Genomic DNA, 14,571 nt, shown 5'->3' with positions numbered 1-14,571 from the left:
TGTGTCAGCAGTTGTCTACGAAGGAAATAGATGTGACGTGCATATTCTGAAATGCTGGAGGTCTTGGTCAACTTCCTGCAGATCACAGTGTAAGAATTGCTTTAACAGCTGCAAAAGCTGATAATGCTGAATGTTAAATTTGAATTGTTACAACAGCTACTAAGTAATGATTCATTGTCAATAACAGCTTACAGTGTGATTGTTAATATAGCTCAATAACAAGATGTTAAAATTTCTTACTGTTTGCACGTTCCTAACTGTCTATTTTGTGCCACAGACTGCACTGCTGCTTAAAACTCAGTCTCCAGTTTTCTCAGAACTGAACAGTTCTCCCAGTGGTGCATCAGAACAGAAAGGGAAGCTCTTGCCTGATGAGAGGTGACTTCCTTTACATTTGGGTCTTTTAATGGGATAAAATATCTTAGCTGTTCATTTAACCATTGCTGAGGGATAAATCTGAAAGCAGCAATCTTGCCCCCCCCCCCCCCAGATTTTTCCTTGTTTTGTTAAAGGCAAAGCTGTAATGGTTTGTAAGGCTGTCTTAAAGATATATAAGCCTTTACAAAAGGCAATTAGTTCTAATTTTTTTTTGCATATAGAATTACATTAATACTATCTTCAGGTTGTTTGCACAGGGGATGGTTTGTTTTGTTTTATTCCCTTCCCCTAAAGCATTAGGAATTAATTTGAAATGTTCCTCTTACAATAAATTAGGCTAAGGAAGATCATCAGGAGAAAATGCAAATTGCTCTGGCAGCATGAGATACAGTATTAAAACCACTGGAAACATATTAAATGGTTTCATTTACATAGAGAAGATGATTTAAGTCAAACATTTAGGTCCTGTATCACTTTGAGCTGAGACACAGCTTCTGCTTAGAAACAGAAGCATGCAGCTAAATGAAATAAAAATGCTTATCATTGCTATTTGCAGTGTTGCAGAATTTGTAACATTAAACAACTTGTGATAATATGCCATAAACTGTCTGAAAACAGTCTGAAATAGTTTGAAAACTCTAAATTTATTTTCAGTCCTCCTCCAGATCAGAAGCTTCAATGAAACATGTTGTTTTATGACAGGGTAATCAGTTTTGAGTGCTCTTCCAGGAGGGAAGGGTTTTTTTTATGCTACCAATTGTGTTAAAATCCATATGTAATATATAATGCTATTTACTTTTCCGTGGTACTACTTAGATTGCTTACCATAATTTGAAAATTGGAAAGCATAGGGAAAAGTTCAGATCTTACAGGTTAGGGTTTGGCATAGTTATTTCTAATGTACATAGTTCATGCTTTTCAAGTTCTGCACGTTCCCTCAGTACGCCTAGAATGAGGAGTCAATGCTTTGTGTCACTACATATCAATACCAAGAAGTGATTTTTAAGTACTTTATAGTATGATATCTGAATATATAGTAGAAATCTGTGTGCTGAATTGTAGGACTCATTGTTTACTCTGATTTCAGAATGTTGGAAGAGAAAGAAGAACCTGGTTTTCTGACGGGTTTGAAGATCCCAGCTCCCTGGGCTGCTGGGAAGACTGTAGAAACAGTTCATCCCGTCAGGGATAACTATAAATTTAAAGAAACTGTCCATATCCCAGGAGCCCGCTGTTTATATCTTAGATTTGACAACAGATGTTCTTCACAATATGATTATGACAAGGTAAGCAAGGGCCAATTCCGAAATTCTTTCTTTTGTATCCATTTGCAGCAGCAGCACTTCCCATTTTTGTCTTTTCTGCCCCTTGTCTTTCATGATTTCCAGGATAATGCAGGAGATTGTTATTGATAGGAGCTTATTAGTGTACTGTAATGTCACAGTCAACTTGCCTGGCTGTAAAGTACAGAGATGCAGAGAGGTTATTTCTTGCATGGTGTAAGTGTGAATATCTTGAGTTCCATTGTAAGACTAAGCTAAATGATAGAGAATGTACAAAGAGTTGTTGACATAAAAAGACAGGAAGATGAAGATAAATGGTTTGTGTTTAATTTCTATCATTCTTGAAGAAACAATCAAAAAATATATATTTAATTCTTCTTTTATATTGTTTCAGAACATAATATCCAGTGATTGTTTCAGTGTTTAAGACCTATCAGTTGTGAGGATCTTTTGTTAGGGATTAGGCTCTGCAATTAGGAAATTGCCTCAAAAGATGTTGGAAGTAGTGGTAGTTATGGAATAGGAGAAATGTAGTATCCTCCAGAGGTTCTGGAGGGGAGTTGTTTTGGTTTTCTCCCCCTCAGAAATTCATACCAAACTCTTCCATTATTTTTAAGTTCATTTCATGATGGCTAAGAATGTCACAGTTTGACTTCCTGCTCATTTTTGCTGCTGTTCAATTTTCTTTATTCCCCAGATTTTAGTCTAGCTGCCTTCAATGTCGATCAGCACAGATTGTTTAAACTGGGCAGCACTAGAAAGGTGGCTTTGTTTTTTTTTTTTTTCCCTGATGATATATGCCTTTGTTACATGGATTAATATGAATGAGTATTTTCAATTCCAAGAACACAACTACTAGCATTTACTTTGTATAATTGGAGAGCTACTTGTGCTGCTTACTAATTCTTGCCATATATTCTCTAACATAGAATAAGTCCTGTGATACTCACTTCCATTAGTTATTTATAAATGTCTTTAACCAGTAATGGGTGACGTTAATATTAAACTCCTCTAGAAAACTTTGGGCCTTACCATGTTCCCACTGAATCATAGAACTGTTTAGGTTGGAAAAGACCTTTAAGGTCATGGAGTCCAACCATTAATCTAGCAAAATATGAACTTTGATGGGAGCAGGATCAATCTGTTTATTAGTAGAGAGACAGTATGTTCTATTTAGCTCAGCATGAGGAATGGATGTTGGGATATCTCTCAGTTTCTGCTCCCATTCCACTGCTGACTTGCTGTGTGACCTCGGGGGCAAGTCACTTAATTTCCTCTCTGCCTCAGTTTCCCCATCTGTAAAATGGGGATAATAATACTTGCCTACTCTCCTCACAGGGCTGTTGTGAGGATTTGTTAATGTTGATAAAGCGCTTTGAGAATCTAAAGCGCGGTGGAAGTGCTAAGTATTATTATTATTATTAGATTTTCTTGTTTTTCTCTTACAGTCTAACAGTGTATTTTATGTTTTGAAGTTGGTGATCTATGCTGGTCCTAACACAAACAGTAGGAAGGTTGCTGAGTATGGAGGCAATACACTGGGATATGGCAGCCGTAGTGTCTTAGGAACTGGTTGGCCGAAAGACTTAGTAAAGGTACAGTATTATAATCCACCAATATTTCACATAGAAAATTCCCCTTTGGAAACCCTGTTGAGTCCTTTTTAGCCCTTATAATAAGGAAGTCCAAGCTTTTAAGTGTATGGTTACCCATCCTGAGATCACTTCTTAAGTGGGCTGTTATGTCCTTGGGGAATAACTTTAAACTCAGCTCTGTGTTATGTGTCATGCTTCTCTTTGAGCTTATCTTGTTTTGTTATGTCTTAGTGGAATTCGTTATTGGTATGTTTCAGTCCTGGAGTCTCTAATGGCACTACTGTTCTCATTCATTGATCTTCCTAAGAGAAATTCTTGCACAGTCTCAGGCTGTGCATGTATTCTTAAGGTCTGTGGGTATAACTGCATCTTTTGAACAGTAACCCACAAATATAACAAGTAATAAATGTAACATTTATACTGTTTTTTAAAATGACATTGGATGCTTTTGGCAGTTAAGCAATACAGAAAAATCCCTTAAACATCTTGAAACTTCAGTATTTCAATAGTTTTTCTGTGTGTTCCCTCTGTATGCAGCATCATTTACTTCCTTACATGTTTGTGCTGCTGCATTGTCCCACACTAAAACTGGGCTTAAATATATAATGAAAAATCATTTCAAAAAGAAATCAAAAAGTAATAAAGTGGAAAGCAATTTCCAACAAGCACTGAGTTGTTCACAATTAATGGAATTTCAATTATTTTTCAGACATAGACTTTTATACTGACCTTTTAGCAAACTTTTCTATTAATGTGTTGATGTTGTTCTCCTTGAAGAGCTTGTCTGTCTGCCCTCAGAACTGTTGGTTATTGCATAGGTTCTTGCAGACAAACAATCAGTGTTCTGATGAAAATCAAAGCCAAGTAATACAGGCTGATAAATTCTACAAGTGCAGTGGTTATTATTGTTTTACTGTAGCTAGCCAGCAGCAAAATTAAAATCAAATTGTCCACTAAAAGATATCCATACAAAAAGGGAAGAACTTTAAATCAGAGTATTTAATCAGAGATAAAATAATACCTATCTAAGTGTCATTAAAAGCATTAATGCATAAAATAAGCCATTCTAATGAAAAACCTGTTTGTTTGCGTCGGTTCTTAAATGTCTCTTCTTTTTTTTTTCCTTCCTCCCCATCAAAATTTGAAGGTGGAAGGAGATACAGTCACCTTCTCCTTTGAAATGCGGAGTGGTCGTGAGCATAACACTCCAGACAAAGCCATGTGGGGCTTTGCTTGCACTGTTCGAGCACAGGTACTCAAACATGACAGATTCCGTGGGAAAGGCTCAGCCTGGTTTGTCTTCTGTCTGTAACACACTCCAGATCAAATAGAAATGTACTTCGAAGTTGGAAGTTAATGTTCAAAGCTTACTTGTTTCTTATTACTTACTTATTTTGGCAGCAAGACAAATCATCTTTTTTACAATGTAAAGGATCTAACTTTTAGCCTGTGGCATGGCTTAGGGTTTTATGAAGATAGTAATTACTAAATATGTCTTATCTGTCTCTTGTCATTGACACTGGACTTGGATGAAGTCACTGTAATATCTTTTGCTGCTTGTAGAGCAGAATTTCTTTGGAGGGGTGGGTATCTTTTAAGAACCTGGAAATCGGGGATTTAAAGAGAATAATGATTCCAGCCTATAAAGAAGAGAGAGGAGGGATGCTGGGATCAAATGAAATGAAACAAATCCTTCTACCAGGAAGCTAGGACTAGGCCTGTGAGATGACAGACCTGCAGGCCAAAGAATGACTGAACCGAGAATGACTTTACCTTTTCTTTTTTCTTGGTTCAGGAAAATAATGGATTGTTCTTACATGTTGCTTTTAATTGTTAAGCATTTTTTCATTATACCTCTGTGTAACAGATGTATGATTGATATATCAAAGATAGCTATATATAGATGTACATATAATCTTACGTACATATAAATATAAAATCACCTATCTTGAAATGTATTGGGGAAGGACTTCATGGTTGATTGAGTGCAACTTATCACTGTTCCTACTACAGGAGTCTTCAGAGGATGTGTCAGGAGGGTTGCCTTTCCTAGTTGACCTGGCACTTGGCCTTTCTGTGTTAGCTTGCTCTATGCTGCGAATACTGTACAATGGACCAGAAATTACCAAAGATGAAGAAACCTGTCAAGAGCTCTTAAGATCTAAACTGTTACAAAGGTAAAAAGATAGTAACTTTGATCTGAGTTTCAGTGTGGGTTATTTTCTGAGGGAAGGGTATTTCTGTAGCTGTGCTCAAGTCTTGTGTTTTAAGGTGATGTGATAATTTTTCCTGCAGTTCAGCAGTTCTGTGTTGCCTAAAACAAAGGGAATATTCTCTAGAAGAGAGGTTTTCTTTAGAGCAAATAGAGGAGGATTCGGCTATGCTTGGTACAAGCCAGATTTAATATGTTAATATGTAATCTGTCCTTGTAACGTGTCTTTCTGAATGGGGGTGAAGAGTTAAGAGGGAAAAAAAGTCCTTTTCATCTGTTCTTATTTCTTCTTCCAGGTGCCAGTGGCAGGTGGAAGCCAATGGTGTCATATCTCCAGCCCTTACACCAAGTCCTTCTCCATTGCCTCTCACTATAGATGAAGATAGAGAATTTACGTACCCTTCTGATGTTCTAGTGCCTCCCGTTGGACACTATTTTGATCTGCCTAGAATTAGGCTGCCTCCAGGAATCATGATCAAACTCAGGGAAATTTCTGGACGTGCTCGGCCTCAGTTTAGACCTAGTATAAAGTAAGTAGTCATTGTTTTGCTCTAACTTGACTTTTATTGTTTTAATGTTCGGTGTCAAAGTAAGTGAGCTAAAGAAGCAAAATGAGGATGTGGCATGCCTGGTGTGTACGACGGTATGAGTTTAATATTCTGTAAATACTTGTTTGTAAATCAGCATCTAGTGAATTGTAAATATGAATTGTCAAAGTTTGTCCATTATTCTTGCTTAATCAGTTTGGCTTTACCTATAACCCTAGGGATGTGATTCAGCCAGAAGTAATGGAGGAGATGGTAGTTTCATGTGTGATAAAACATTTGAATTTGGTTGATGCACTCCAGTCCCTGATAAATTTCCAGTATCAGGAGGAACATGCTGAAGAATATGATTTACTTTGTAAAATTATGGGAGAGACCTTTAAGAAGCTAAATGCCATGGAGAGACAATTGCAGGTAAAAATAAAAATACATAAACCAAGAAGGCTTTTTTGAGAATAAAGGTGTATTAACAGCGTTTTAGAAACACAGAAATACAAAATGTACTCAGATTTCTCCTTTTAAGATTTCTTCTACTCCTTAAGATGACCAACTGTAATAAGTGTTATTTTTATCCCTTTATTAGAGTGTGGCTGAGCTGGAGCAGAAATGGCAGAACGAGGTAGATGACGCCATGCATGGGAAGCTGGAGAACAATGTCCCATTCTTTTATGATTATCACTTCAATGAGGTAAGCATTGTGGCTGCTGTGTGTGCGTTCCTGCTTCACGCTGCTCACTCAACACATGTTCATCTTTTTCCTTCATTTTGTTTAGAGCAAGATGAAAGAACTAGAACTTCTGTGTTCAATGAAAGAAGTTTCTTTTGATGGAAGCGATCTGGAGAATGTGGTCCTGGCATTAAGGTTGGTAGCTGGCTGTGGAGTGGACCATTTAGGAAAGCTACTTAAAAGAGCAGCTGTAGAGTATTTGTGTTAAATATATTAATATTAGTACCTACAGATACTTACTAACAAATCATTTATTTCATTTTTTCTGCTTTCTACTTTGCTGGCATAGAGCAGATTGATGGTGTATGTCTTCTTTAAAATAACCTTTCTCACGGTAGCACTTGATTACAGAAGGCATTAGAACATAATTGAGTTTGCTGCTTTTATTTTTCTTTCCTAATCTTAGGGAGAAGTTTTTTCAGGAGGTGAATTCACTGATACAGAAGACCTCTCATCCCCTAGCGAAAACCAAAACACTAGTGAAGAGCTTGATGAACAGAGCAGAGCTGTTATTGCATGTCACTATTGCAGCACAGTCTGGGATCACAAGAAGTATATCTGGTACCCCTGCAGAGACTCCAGGTATAGATCTCACAACCAACATGTTACTTTCTTTTTTACTTTTTTTTCTAAAGGGATAAGTTCTTCCTTTTCTCTTATTTCCCTCTTTCACTTAAATTAATGTTTTTTCTCTTTCTTACTTTATAAAATTAAATTAATTCCTTTACAGTAAATGAGGTTGAGTCTGTTTTCTGATTGCCATAATGATGGTAAATTAAGGTATGGTTAATGATAACTTTAGTCTCCTGAATTATTGGGAGAAAAACGCATAACCTGGTCACATCAAATCTAACTTGATACAGTACCTGAAAACAGGAAAGTTCTCAGTACTGTGTTGCAAATTCTTGCTAAAGCTGTGTTTTCCCTGCTGTATGTTACAGCTTTCACTGAAATGTCCACACTGATTTTAAAACCGGTTTGTACTCCTACACCAGGAGTGACATTCTATCGTATCGTGTAATATTGCAGCCTGTAAATCAGCGTCTGAAACAAAAGTGATCTCTCACGCCGTCCGCCAGCCCGTCTTCCTTCGCAGTATGTCAGCACCATCTGACTTAGAAATGATCGGTAACGAAGATATTGAGTTTGCTAGATCAAGTCAAAGGTATGCAAGGGTTTATTCCACTAATCTGCTTTACACTAATGTGGCCTATGTTGTTAAAGTCATCATAGTCTTTGCAAACAAAGCCTGGCTTATTGCTGCCCCTCATAACTCTCCTGTGTTCTCATAGGCGCCGCCACGTTACCAGCCACAGAAGTAGTTCTTTTACTCTTCTCCAGTCACTGACCATTGAGGACAGCAGAGATAAACCCACGTACAGTGTCCTACTGGGGCAGCTCTTCGCTTTCATTGGAACAAATCCTGACCAAGCAGTATGTCTTCTTGAACGTGCTAAATCCTTATATTTCCAAATTCAAACTTTCACAAGGAAGGGAGGTGTTTTATTGTGTCTCATTCACAAAACCAAACACAATCTTGTAGGTGTCCAGCAGCAGTTTTCTGCTTGCTGCTCAGACGAGGTGGCGGCGTGGGAACACAAGGAAGCAAGCCCTGGTGCACATGAGAGAGCTGCTGACAGCAGCTGTACGGGTTGGAGGTGTGACACATCTTGTAGGCCCAGTGACCATGGTGCTGCAGGGAGGACCAAGGTTAGTTTGTTTCTCTAAAAAGAATTGTTTCAGTCTCTGTAGAAGATAGCAAATTACTTTGCACAAAGAAAAACCATGAGGAGTGACTAGCCGTGAGGGCTCCAGTTTGTAGAGCTAAACCTGCAACAACCATTTTGGTGCTTGTCGGGTTAAAAGGCAGTAACTTCTAAAAAATGCTTTTATTTGGTAGTAGATGAACTTTCCTTTCATACTTGAATGATGTGTCCATAGATATGTCTAAAGGTATCTTACTGTCTTAATTCTATGTTCATATTAATTAGGTATTAGTGGTAGACTGAGCTGATACAAATACTAAATCTGATAAATACTTTGTGTTTTGTTTGTAGTCAAATTTCAGTCATGTTTGAAATAAAACTGTCCTACTATCTTGTTAACATATGTTTCGTATTAGAGCATTAAGTGATTTGAATTTTACTTCCGACTGTTCTTTGGGTAATTTTGAATATGTGCTGATTATTTCTTTAAAGCTATATTTGGAAGTTTGTTCATTTTATTTAACCTAGAAAACCTACCATTTCAAATATCTAACTACCAACAGAATTGAAGAGCTCACATGTGGTGGGATGGTGGAACAAGTCCAGGAAGCTTTTGGAGAGACAATGACTTCTGTGGTCTCGCTGTGTGCTCGCTACCCCATTGCTTGTGCAAATAGCATTGGCCTCTTATGCACTATACCTTACACAAGGTATGAAAGTGTTTCCTGCAGAAAGGGAAGGCAGGCATCCTTAATAGGTTTTGCCTTAGGGAGAAATATTACCTAGTATATACATACTTCCTTTCTTCATGAAGCCCTGTCCAGTCTGGCCTTGAACACTTCCAGGGATGGGGAGTAATAAATATTATCTTGAGAACATCCTGTTAAATTTGCTTAGAGTGCAGGATTTTGTCTGGGGAGGACAAGGGAGAGGCAGAACCATCTTTCTGCCAAGTGAAGTGATTAATTGCTGAGTCAACAGCACGTTCTGTATTTTCATTGTGTCTGTTGTTTGGTGACTGAAAAGTTATTTAAGTAAAATCCAAATTTCTCTTTTCATACAGGAGCGAAGAGAAATGCTTGGTACGTAGCGGCCTGGTACAACTTATGGACAGGCTCTGCAGTTTAAGCAGTCAGACAGAATCCAGTTCAAATGAAAAACAGACCAAGAAACAGAAGGTGGCCACCATGGCTTGGGCTGCCTTCCAGGTGCTGGCCAATCGGTGTGTTGAATGGGAGAAAGAAGAAGGTAGGAACGCTGCCAAATAGGTTTCTGTTGTGTGCTTTAGGATTGTTTAAGTGCCTGAGATGTGGTGTAAGTGTATTTAAAATAGGCCATTTGCTCACCATGACTTCAGTACTGTGTGGGTTCTTCAGAACACACAAGTGGATACAAAAATAGGTCGAATTTTCTTGATGCTTTTTTAATTCTAGGGTTTTTTCCCTCCTCGTGGGAGTGTTCATGTTGCAGACACAAGTCTGTCACTTGGTTCTGTCTAGACATAACCAGAGACCCTGAGTGTGATCCCTGACAGGCTTCTTCTGTGATAGGATTCACCTATAACACAAACTTGTAGACGTGTAGCTATTGGCTGATGGAACATAGATGTTGTATCAGGTTTTACTTTTAATTAAAGACATTTTATATATAATTTTTTTGCGATAGCAGACCAAAAACTTACTAATTTCAGTTTATGGGTAAGGAATTTGTAGACGTGTCCATTCATTTTGTTAATTCCAATTGTGTATTCTTGCGCTGCTGTTAAAGGTGGCTCGACAGAAGCTGTTCACTCTGGTCTGGCTCGCCAGGTCTCCAGCCTTCTTACCAACCACCTCGCCCGAGCCACAGAGTGTTGTGGTAACCAAGCTGCAGGAAATGATGCACTACAAGATGTTCTCAGTCTTCTTAATGACCTGTCAAGGTACTAGGCCTTTGCCTCTGGAGTATTTTTATTGTGTATGAAAGCAGGTGGGGGTTCTTTAGGGGGTATGTATATCTATATATTTCACAGTAGTGAAGGTAAGATAACTTTCAAAATCATTCTAAACTGATACTTAGTCTTGGTGTTTTATCCCTTTCAGGAGCCACATAGGTAAAGCAATCCTGAGCCAGCCAGCCTGTGTGTCCAAGCTTCTGTCGCTTCTCTTGGATCAGCGTCCTTCTCCAAAGTTGGTCCTTATAATCCTCCAGTTGTGTCGTGCTGCACTGCCTCTCATGAGTGTTGAGGACTGTGGAAATGTGGAGTTGCCTCCCTGGAGTTACTCAGTACCCTCTCTGAACAGTGAACAGGATGATCCCAGTGACCCAGCCTCCAAGATTGCCTCTCTGCTGTTGGCTAAGCTGGCGGATTATGTTGTACCAGGTACCAGCATCTTCCTGGTGTCATGCTAATCTGATAAATTGCCAAGCAAGTCATGTTTCTGCAAGGAGTTTTTGTACTGACATAAAGCTCAAGTAGGAAAAGGTATATGATGTGTCAGTGTTAAGATAGGACATTTCTGTGACTTTCCACCTGGCTCTTAATTTGGCTGTTCTCAGACTGAGTGTCACAGTGATGTATTAGATTCATCTCGGGTGTGTTAGCATTACTTTCAAGGGCAGGAAGGTTTGTTGATAGAACTCATGGTTGTGTGTTTTAATTCCTTTTGTTTTTCTTTTTTTTTCCTTTCTCCTGAAGGGTGCCAGACAGTTCTTTCTCCAACTGCCTCTGAGCCAGATACTACTTTGGCAAAAGCCAGCCCTAAAAATTCCATAAAAGGTGATAAAGATCCTGGAGAAGAAAGTGAGGCAGTGGATGGTAAACTTTCTATTTTTATTCATAAAAGGGAAGACCAGTCATCCCATGAAGTCCTTCAGCCATTACTAAGGTACTCTTAACTCACTGGCTTGGAGTTAGCAACCAATTTTACCATTTCCATTTCTCTTCTCTTTTTTTTTTAGTGCTGCAGGTATAGAGAAATGCATCGTAGACATAAGCAAAATGTCCCAGTGGGCTGTGTATACTGGCAAAATACTAACATAATGCAAAAATGGCTTGTGGGGCTGATGCTTATCATGCTGTTACCTGGATAAAATGCACACCACTACACTGAATTTGTGGTGAAGCAGAAAGACTAAATCCCAGTGCTTCCTGGACTTGTCTGTTTTGTATAAGACTGTTTAGCAGTGATGAGAGCAGCAAAGTTGAATCAAGACCAGGGTAGACACACGTCTAAAAGGAGGAGGAGGATATGAAGTGTGAAGTTTTGGTTTGCTTACAAGCCATGTAAGCCACAACCAAAGGAACATAAAAATATCTTGATCTGTCTGAAAACAATGACATGAAAAATGAACTACTTCAATAATACTCCATCAGAAAAATTGAATGTATCTTGTTATTGTGTCGTAGCCTATGTAGGACCAACAAATAGAGTTGTCAAAGCAGAATGGCTTTAAAAGCATTGCTTTTAATAATGCATACACTGGATAATAATTTCCTATTACAGCTTCTTTAGTATTCTTTGTGCACACCTGGCTTTTGAGATCTCTGAATGTCAAACAGCCAGCATCATCACCTCTTGTAGTTTGTACTGTTGTTTCATCTTCCCCCACTCCAAGTTGGTTTGGAACCCAGGCCCTAAAAATGGTACTAAAAGGTACAGCTGTTGGGTGTTGGTGGGAGAAAGGTTAACTCAGGCATTTGTGTTCGGTAAAAAACAGTTGCATGATGCTTCTTTTTAAGGGGGAAGGGTGAAATTGCTATGCAAATCACTACATTCATTAGTGTTAAATTCCTTTTGTAAATTATAGTGCAGTTGGGTTTAAGTAAAAGTATTTCTATTAGTCTTGAGCAATTCAATTGCAAGGGTTGCTTTCAAATAATTAAAAACCACACATAATGTATGAAATGGAACTGTATAGTTCAGCTGTTTTTAACACCAGTGAAAACAAAGCTGATGTGTTTTGTTTTCACTCCAATAGTAGCTCAGAAGGTCGTCCATTCCGACTGGGAACTGGAGCCAATATGGAGAAAGTGGTGAAAATGGATCGAGACATGACAAAAGTAAGGAAAGGAATAGCTAAAGAATTATTCAACATCGTAAAAATTGATGGCAAATCAGTTTTGTTTTTTGTTGAGGTTATATCCACTTTGTTTAATGTTATTTAATTTACAGAATTTTCAGAAAGATAATTTTAAATGTAATGTTAGCATTATGGAGTTATTGATGTAAATAACAGGGCTAAATGATGGAAAAGGATTTTGGCTAATGCTTCCTCCAACCATTGTAGGTCATCTTTAAGCCCTTTAATATTCTCTGTCCTGAAATGTTTAATGCACACTGATAATATTTAAATTAAATTTTCAGGTAAATTTTCAGATAAGTTCCTGAGTATTTGCACCAGAGATACTCGTATGTGGCTTTTTTGATCAGAGAAGAGAAACTATACTGTTATCCTAAAAATGGAATGTTAAAGGCAATGAATCTATATTGATCTCTGATCTCTTTTTTAGATGAGAAAAAGCAACAGAAAGCATTTGTCTTATGACTGTGACTAATACACAGGAGGATGTTTTGATGTGTTCTCAGTATTTTTACATATGCACAGGGAAGAGAGTTAAATGCATCACACAGTATGGCGAAATAGAGCTAACATTAGTATTTGTCTTATACGGCAATTTTGTTTGCAGAGCGGCTGTTGTGAAGTGATTACAGAAGAAGCTGCTGCAGCTCTTCGAAAGGCAACTAAGTGGGCACAGTCTGGCCTAATAGTTAGTGTTGGGCCACCCATAGAAACTGTCAATCCAGAAACTACCAGTGGGTTGTCCACTGGGGACAAAAAGAAGACTGCACAAACATCTATTTGCAGAGAGAGGAATTCTGAGCTTGCCAGGTAGGTCACTTTGATTCTATATTAATCTAGATTCTGCTTTTCTATATGCCAGTGTTTGTAGTGCTCCAGAAAATAATCTTCCCTTTTTTATGCTCTAAATTCTTGACAATTGAAGCTTCTTTTCCTTCTCTTGTTTTGAAATTAATGGGCAAATTACTTTCTTATCCTGCATAGGACGGATCCTGTGAGGCCATTCATTAGTGGTCATGTTGCAAACAGCATGGCAGCAGAAGTGATTGCTTTGCTACATAGCTTGTTGATGGCACCAGAATCAAATGCAGCTCAGATATGGACAACAACTGCAGAAAAAGTAAGCAAACAGGTTTTAACTATCAAATAATACACCAAGCATGCACTGAGTAGTTAAGAGGACTTATTTATTAGCAACTTCCTAAGCTACTCCTTGCCAGTTTAGTTGAAACTGGGATGTATAATTGCACCAAAGCAGCCCTTTCTGGGAGGTGGTGCAGAATAAGTAATCAAAAACTATCCAGCTTCAGAGAATATGTTGGCATTCTCTAATTCACCTGTCAGTCTTTTCAGCAATTAATAATGCTGTTTGTTTAGGGAGCTATCTTGCCTTCAATGGGTGGTTAATCTACCTCTGTTAATCAGTCCTCTCTGCCATGACCTTTGGGGGTCTAAAGTGTTGGCTAGAAAGGGCTCTACTCTGCTTTTATGTTCCTCTGAAACCTGTAGCAACTAATCTGTTGCTTAGGCTAGATCCTTGGGCAAAGAGTTTTGCTAAGGTGATGTATATAGATCTGTGATGTTTGCACTTCAGAGAACATGGAATATTCTAAGTTATATAATTCTCTTCAAGAACAAAAGTAATTCTGAGGCTGTGTGTGGGCTGGAGGCTTGGGGCATTGTTTTTTGTTTGAATTGTGCTTTGAAGTCATTCTCTGCTATTTTTTGCTTCTGTCTTCAGGTTCTGTCTCGGGCTCTGATGTACATTCCACAACTTGGGAAATATGCAGAGAGTATTTTGGAGAATGGGAGTAGCAGTGGAAGGAAACTTGCTAAACTTCAAAGAATCGCTCGGCAGGCAGTCGCTGCCCTTTGCGCTCTGGGTGGCTTTAAGGAGACCATTAAAATAGGTTCTGAAGTTCAGGTAATTCAGTGCCATTCATGTTTTATATCTGATATAAGAGTTGGTGCTTCTGATGGTGTCTTACCTGCACTGGCATGCTTGGGAAGCAGTGTGCAGGTTGTCTCTGGTTGTGAAGCAGTTGAAATAACACTTGTGGAGA

The 14,571-nt window shown here is 38.4% G+C and overlaps 1 protein-coding gene across 2 annotated transcripts in view; it reads left to right on the top strand.

Moving 5' to 3' along the window:
* Nucleotides 1-14,571, top strand: part of HECTD4 (HECT domain E3 ubiquitin protein ligase 4) — a 72,897-nt gene that overhangs the window by 31,115 nt on the left and 27,211 nt on the right. For both annotated transcript variants that reach the window (XM_065692514.1, XM_065692513.1), the window contains exons 20-41: nt 278-378; nt 1,466-1,664; nt 3,137-3,256; nt 4,404-4,508; nt 5,270-5,433; nt 5,765-5,998; nt 6,235-6,427; nt 6,597-6,701; nt 6,787-6,875; nt 7,147-7,322; nt 7,770-7,905; nt 8,033-8,174; nt 8,284-8,450; nt 9,010-9,156; nt 9,510-9,694; nt 10,214-10,367; nt 10,528-10,808; nt 11,124-11,313; nt 12,407-12,488; nt 13,116-13,318; nt 13,493-13,628; nt 14,250-14,432. In XM_065692514.1, coding sequence (XP_065548586.1) covers nt 278-378; nt 1,466-1,664; nt 3,137-3,256; nt 4,404-4,508; nt 5,270-5,433; nt 5,765-5,998; nt 6,235-6,427; nt 6,597-6,701; nt 6,787-6,875; nt 7,147-7,322; nt 7,770-7,905; nt 8,033-8,174; nt 8,284-8,450; nt 9,010-9,156; nt 9,510-9,694; nt 10,214-10,367; nt 10,528-10,808; nt 11,124-11,313; nt 12,407-12,488; nt 13,116-13,318; nt 13,493-13,628; nt 14,250-14,432 — 3,492 coding nt within the window. The remainder of the gene's footprint in view (nt 1-277; nt 379-1,465; nt 1,665-3,136; nt 3,257-4,403; nt 4,509-5,269; nt 5,434-5,764; nt 5,999-6,234; nt 6,428-6,596; nt 6,702-6,786; nt 6,876-7,146; nt 7,323-7,769; nt 7,906-8,032; nt 8,175-8,283; nt 8,451-9,009; nt 9,157-9,509; nt 9,695-10,213; nt 10,368-10,527; nt 10,809-11,123; nt 11,314-12,406; nt 12,489-13,115; nt 13,319-13,492; nt 13,629-14,249; nt 14,433-14,571) is intronic.

This window comes from Lathamus discolor, chromosome 12, assembly GCF_037157495.1.
Source record: "Lathamus discolor isolate bLatDis1 chromosome 12, bLatDis1.hap1, whole genome shotgun sequence".
NCBI lineage: Eukaryota > Metazoa > Chordata > Aves > Psittaciformes > Psittacidae > Lathamus > Lathamus discolor.
This window is presented reverse-complemented; position numbering and strand designations above follow the sequence as displayed.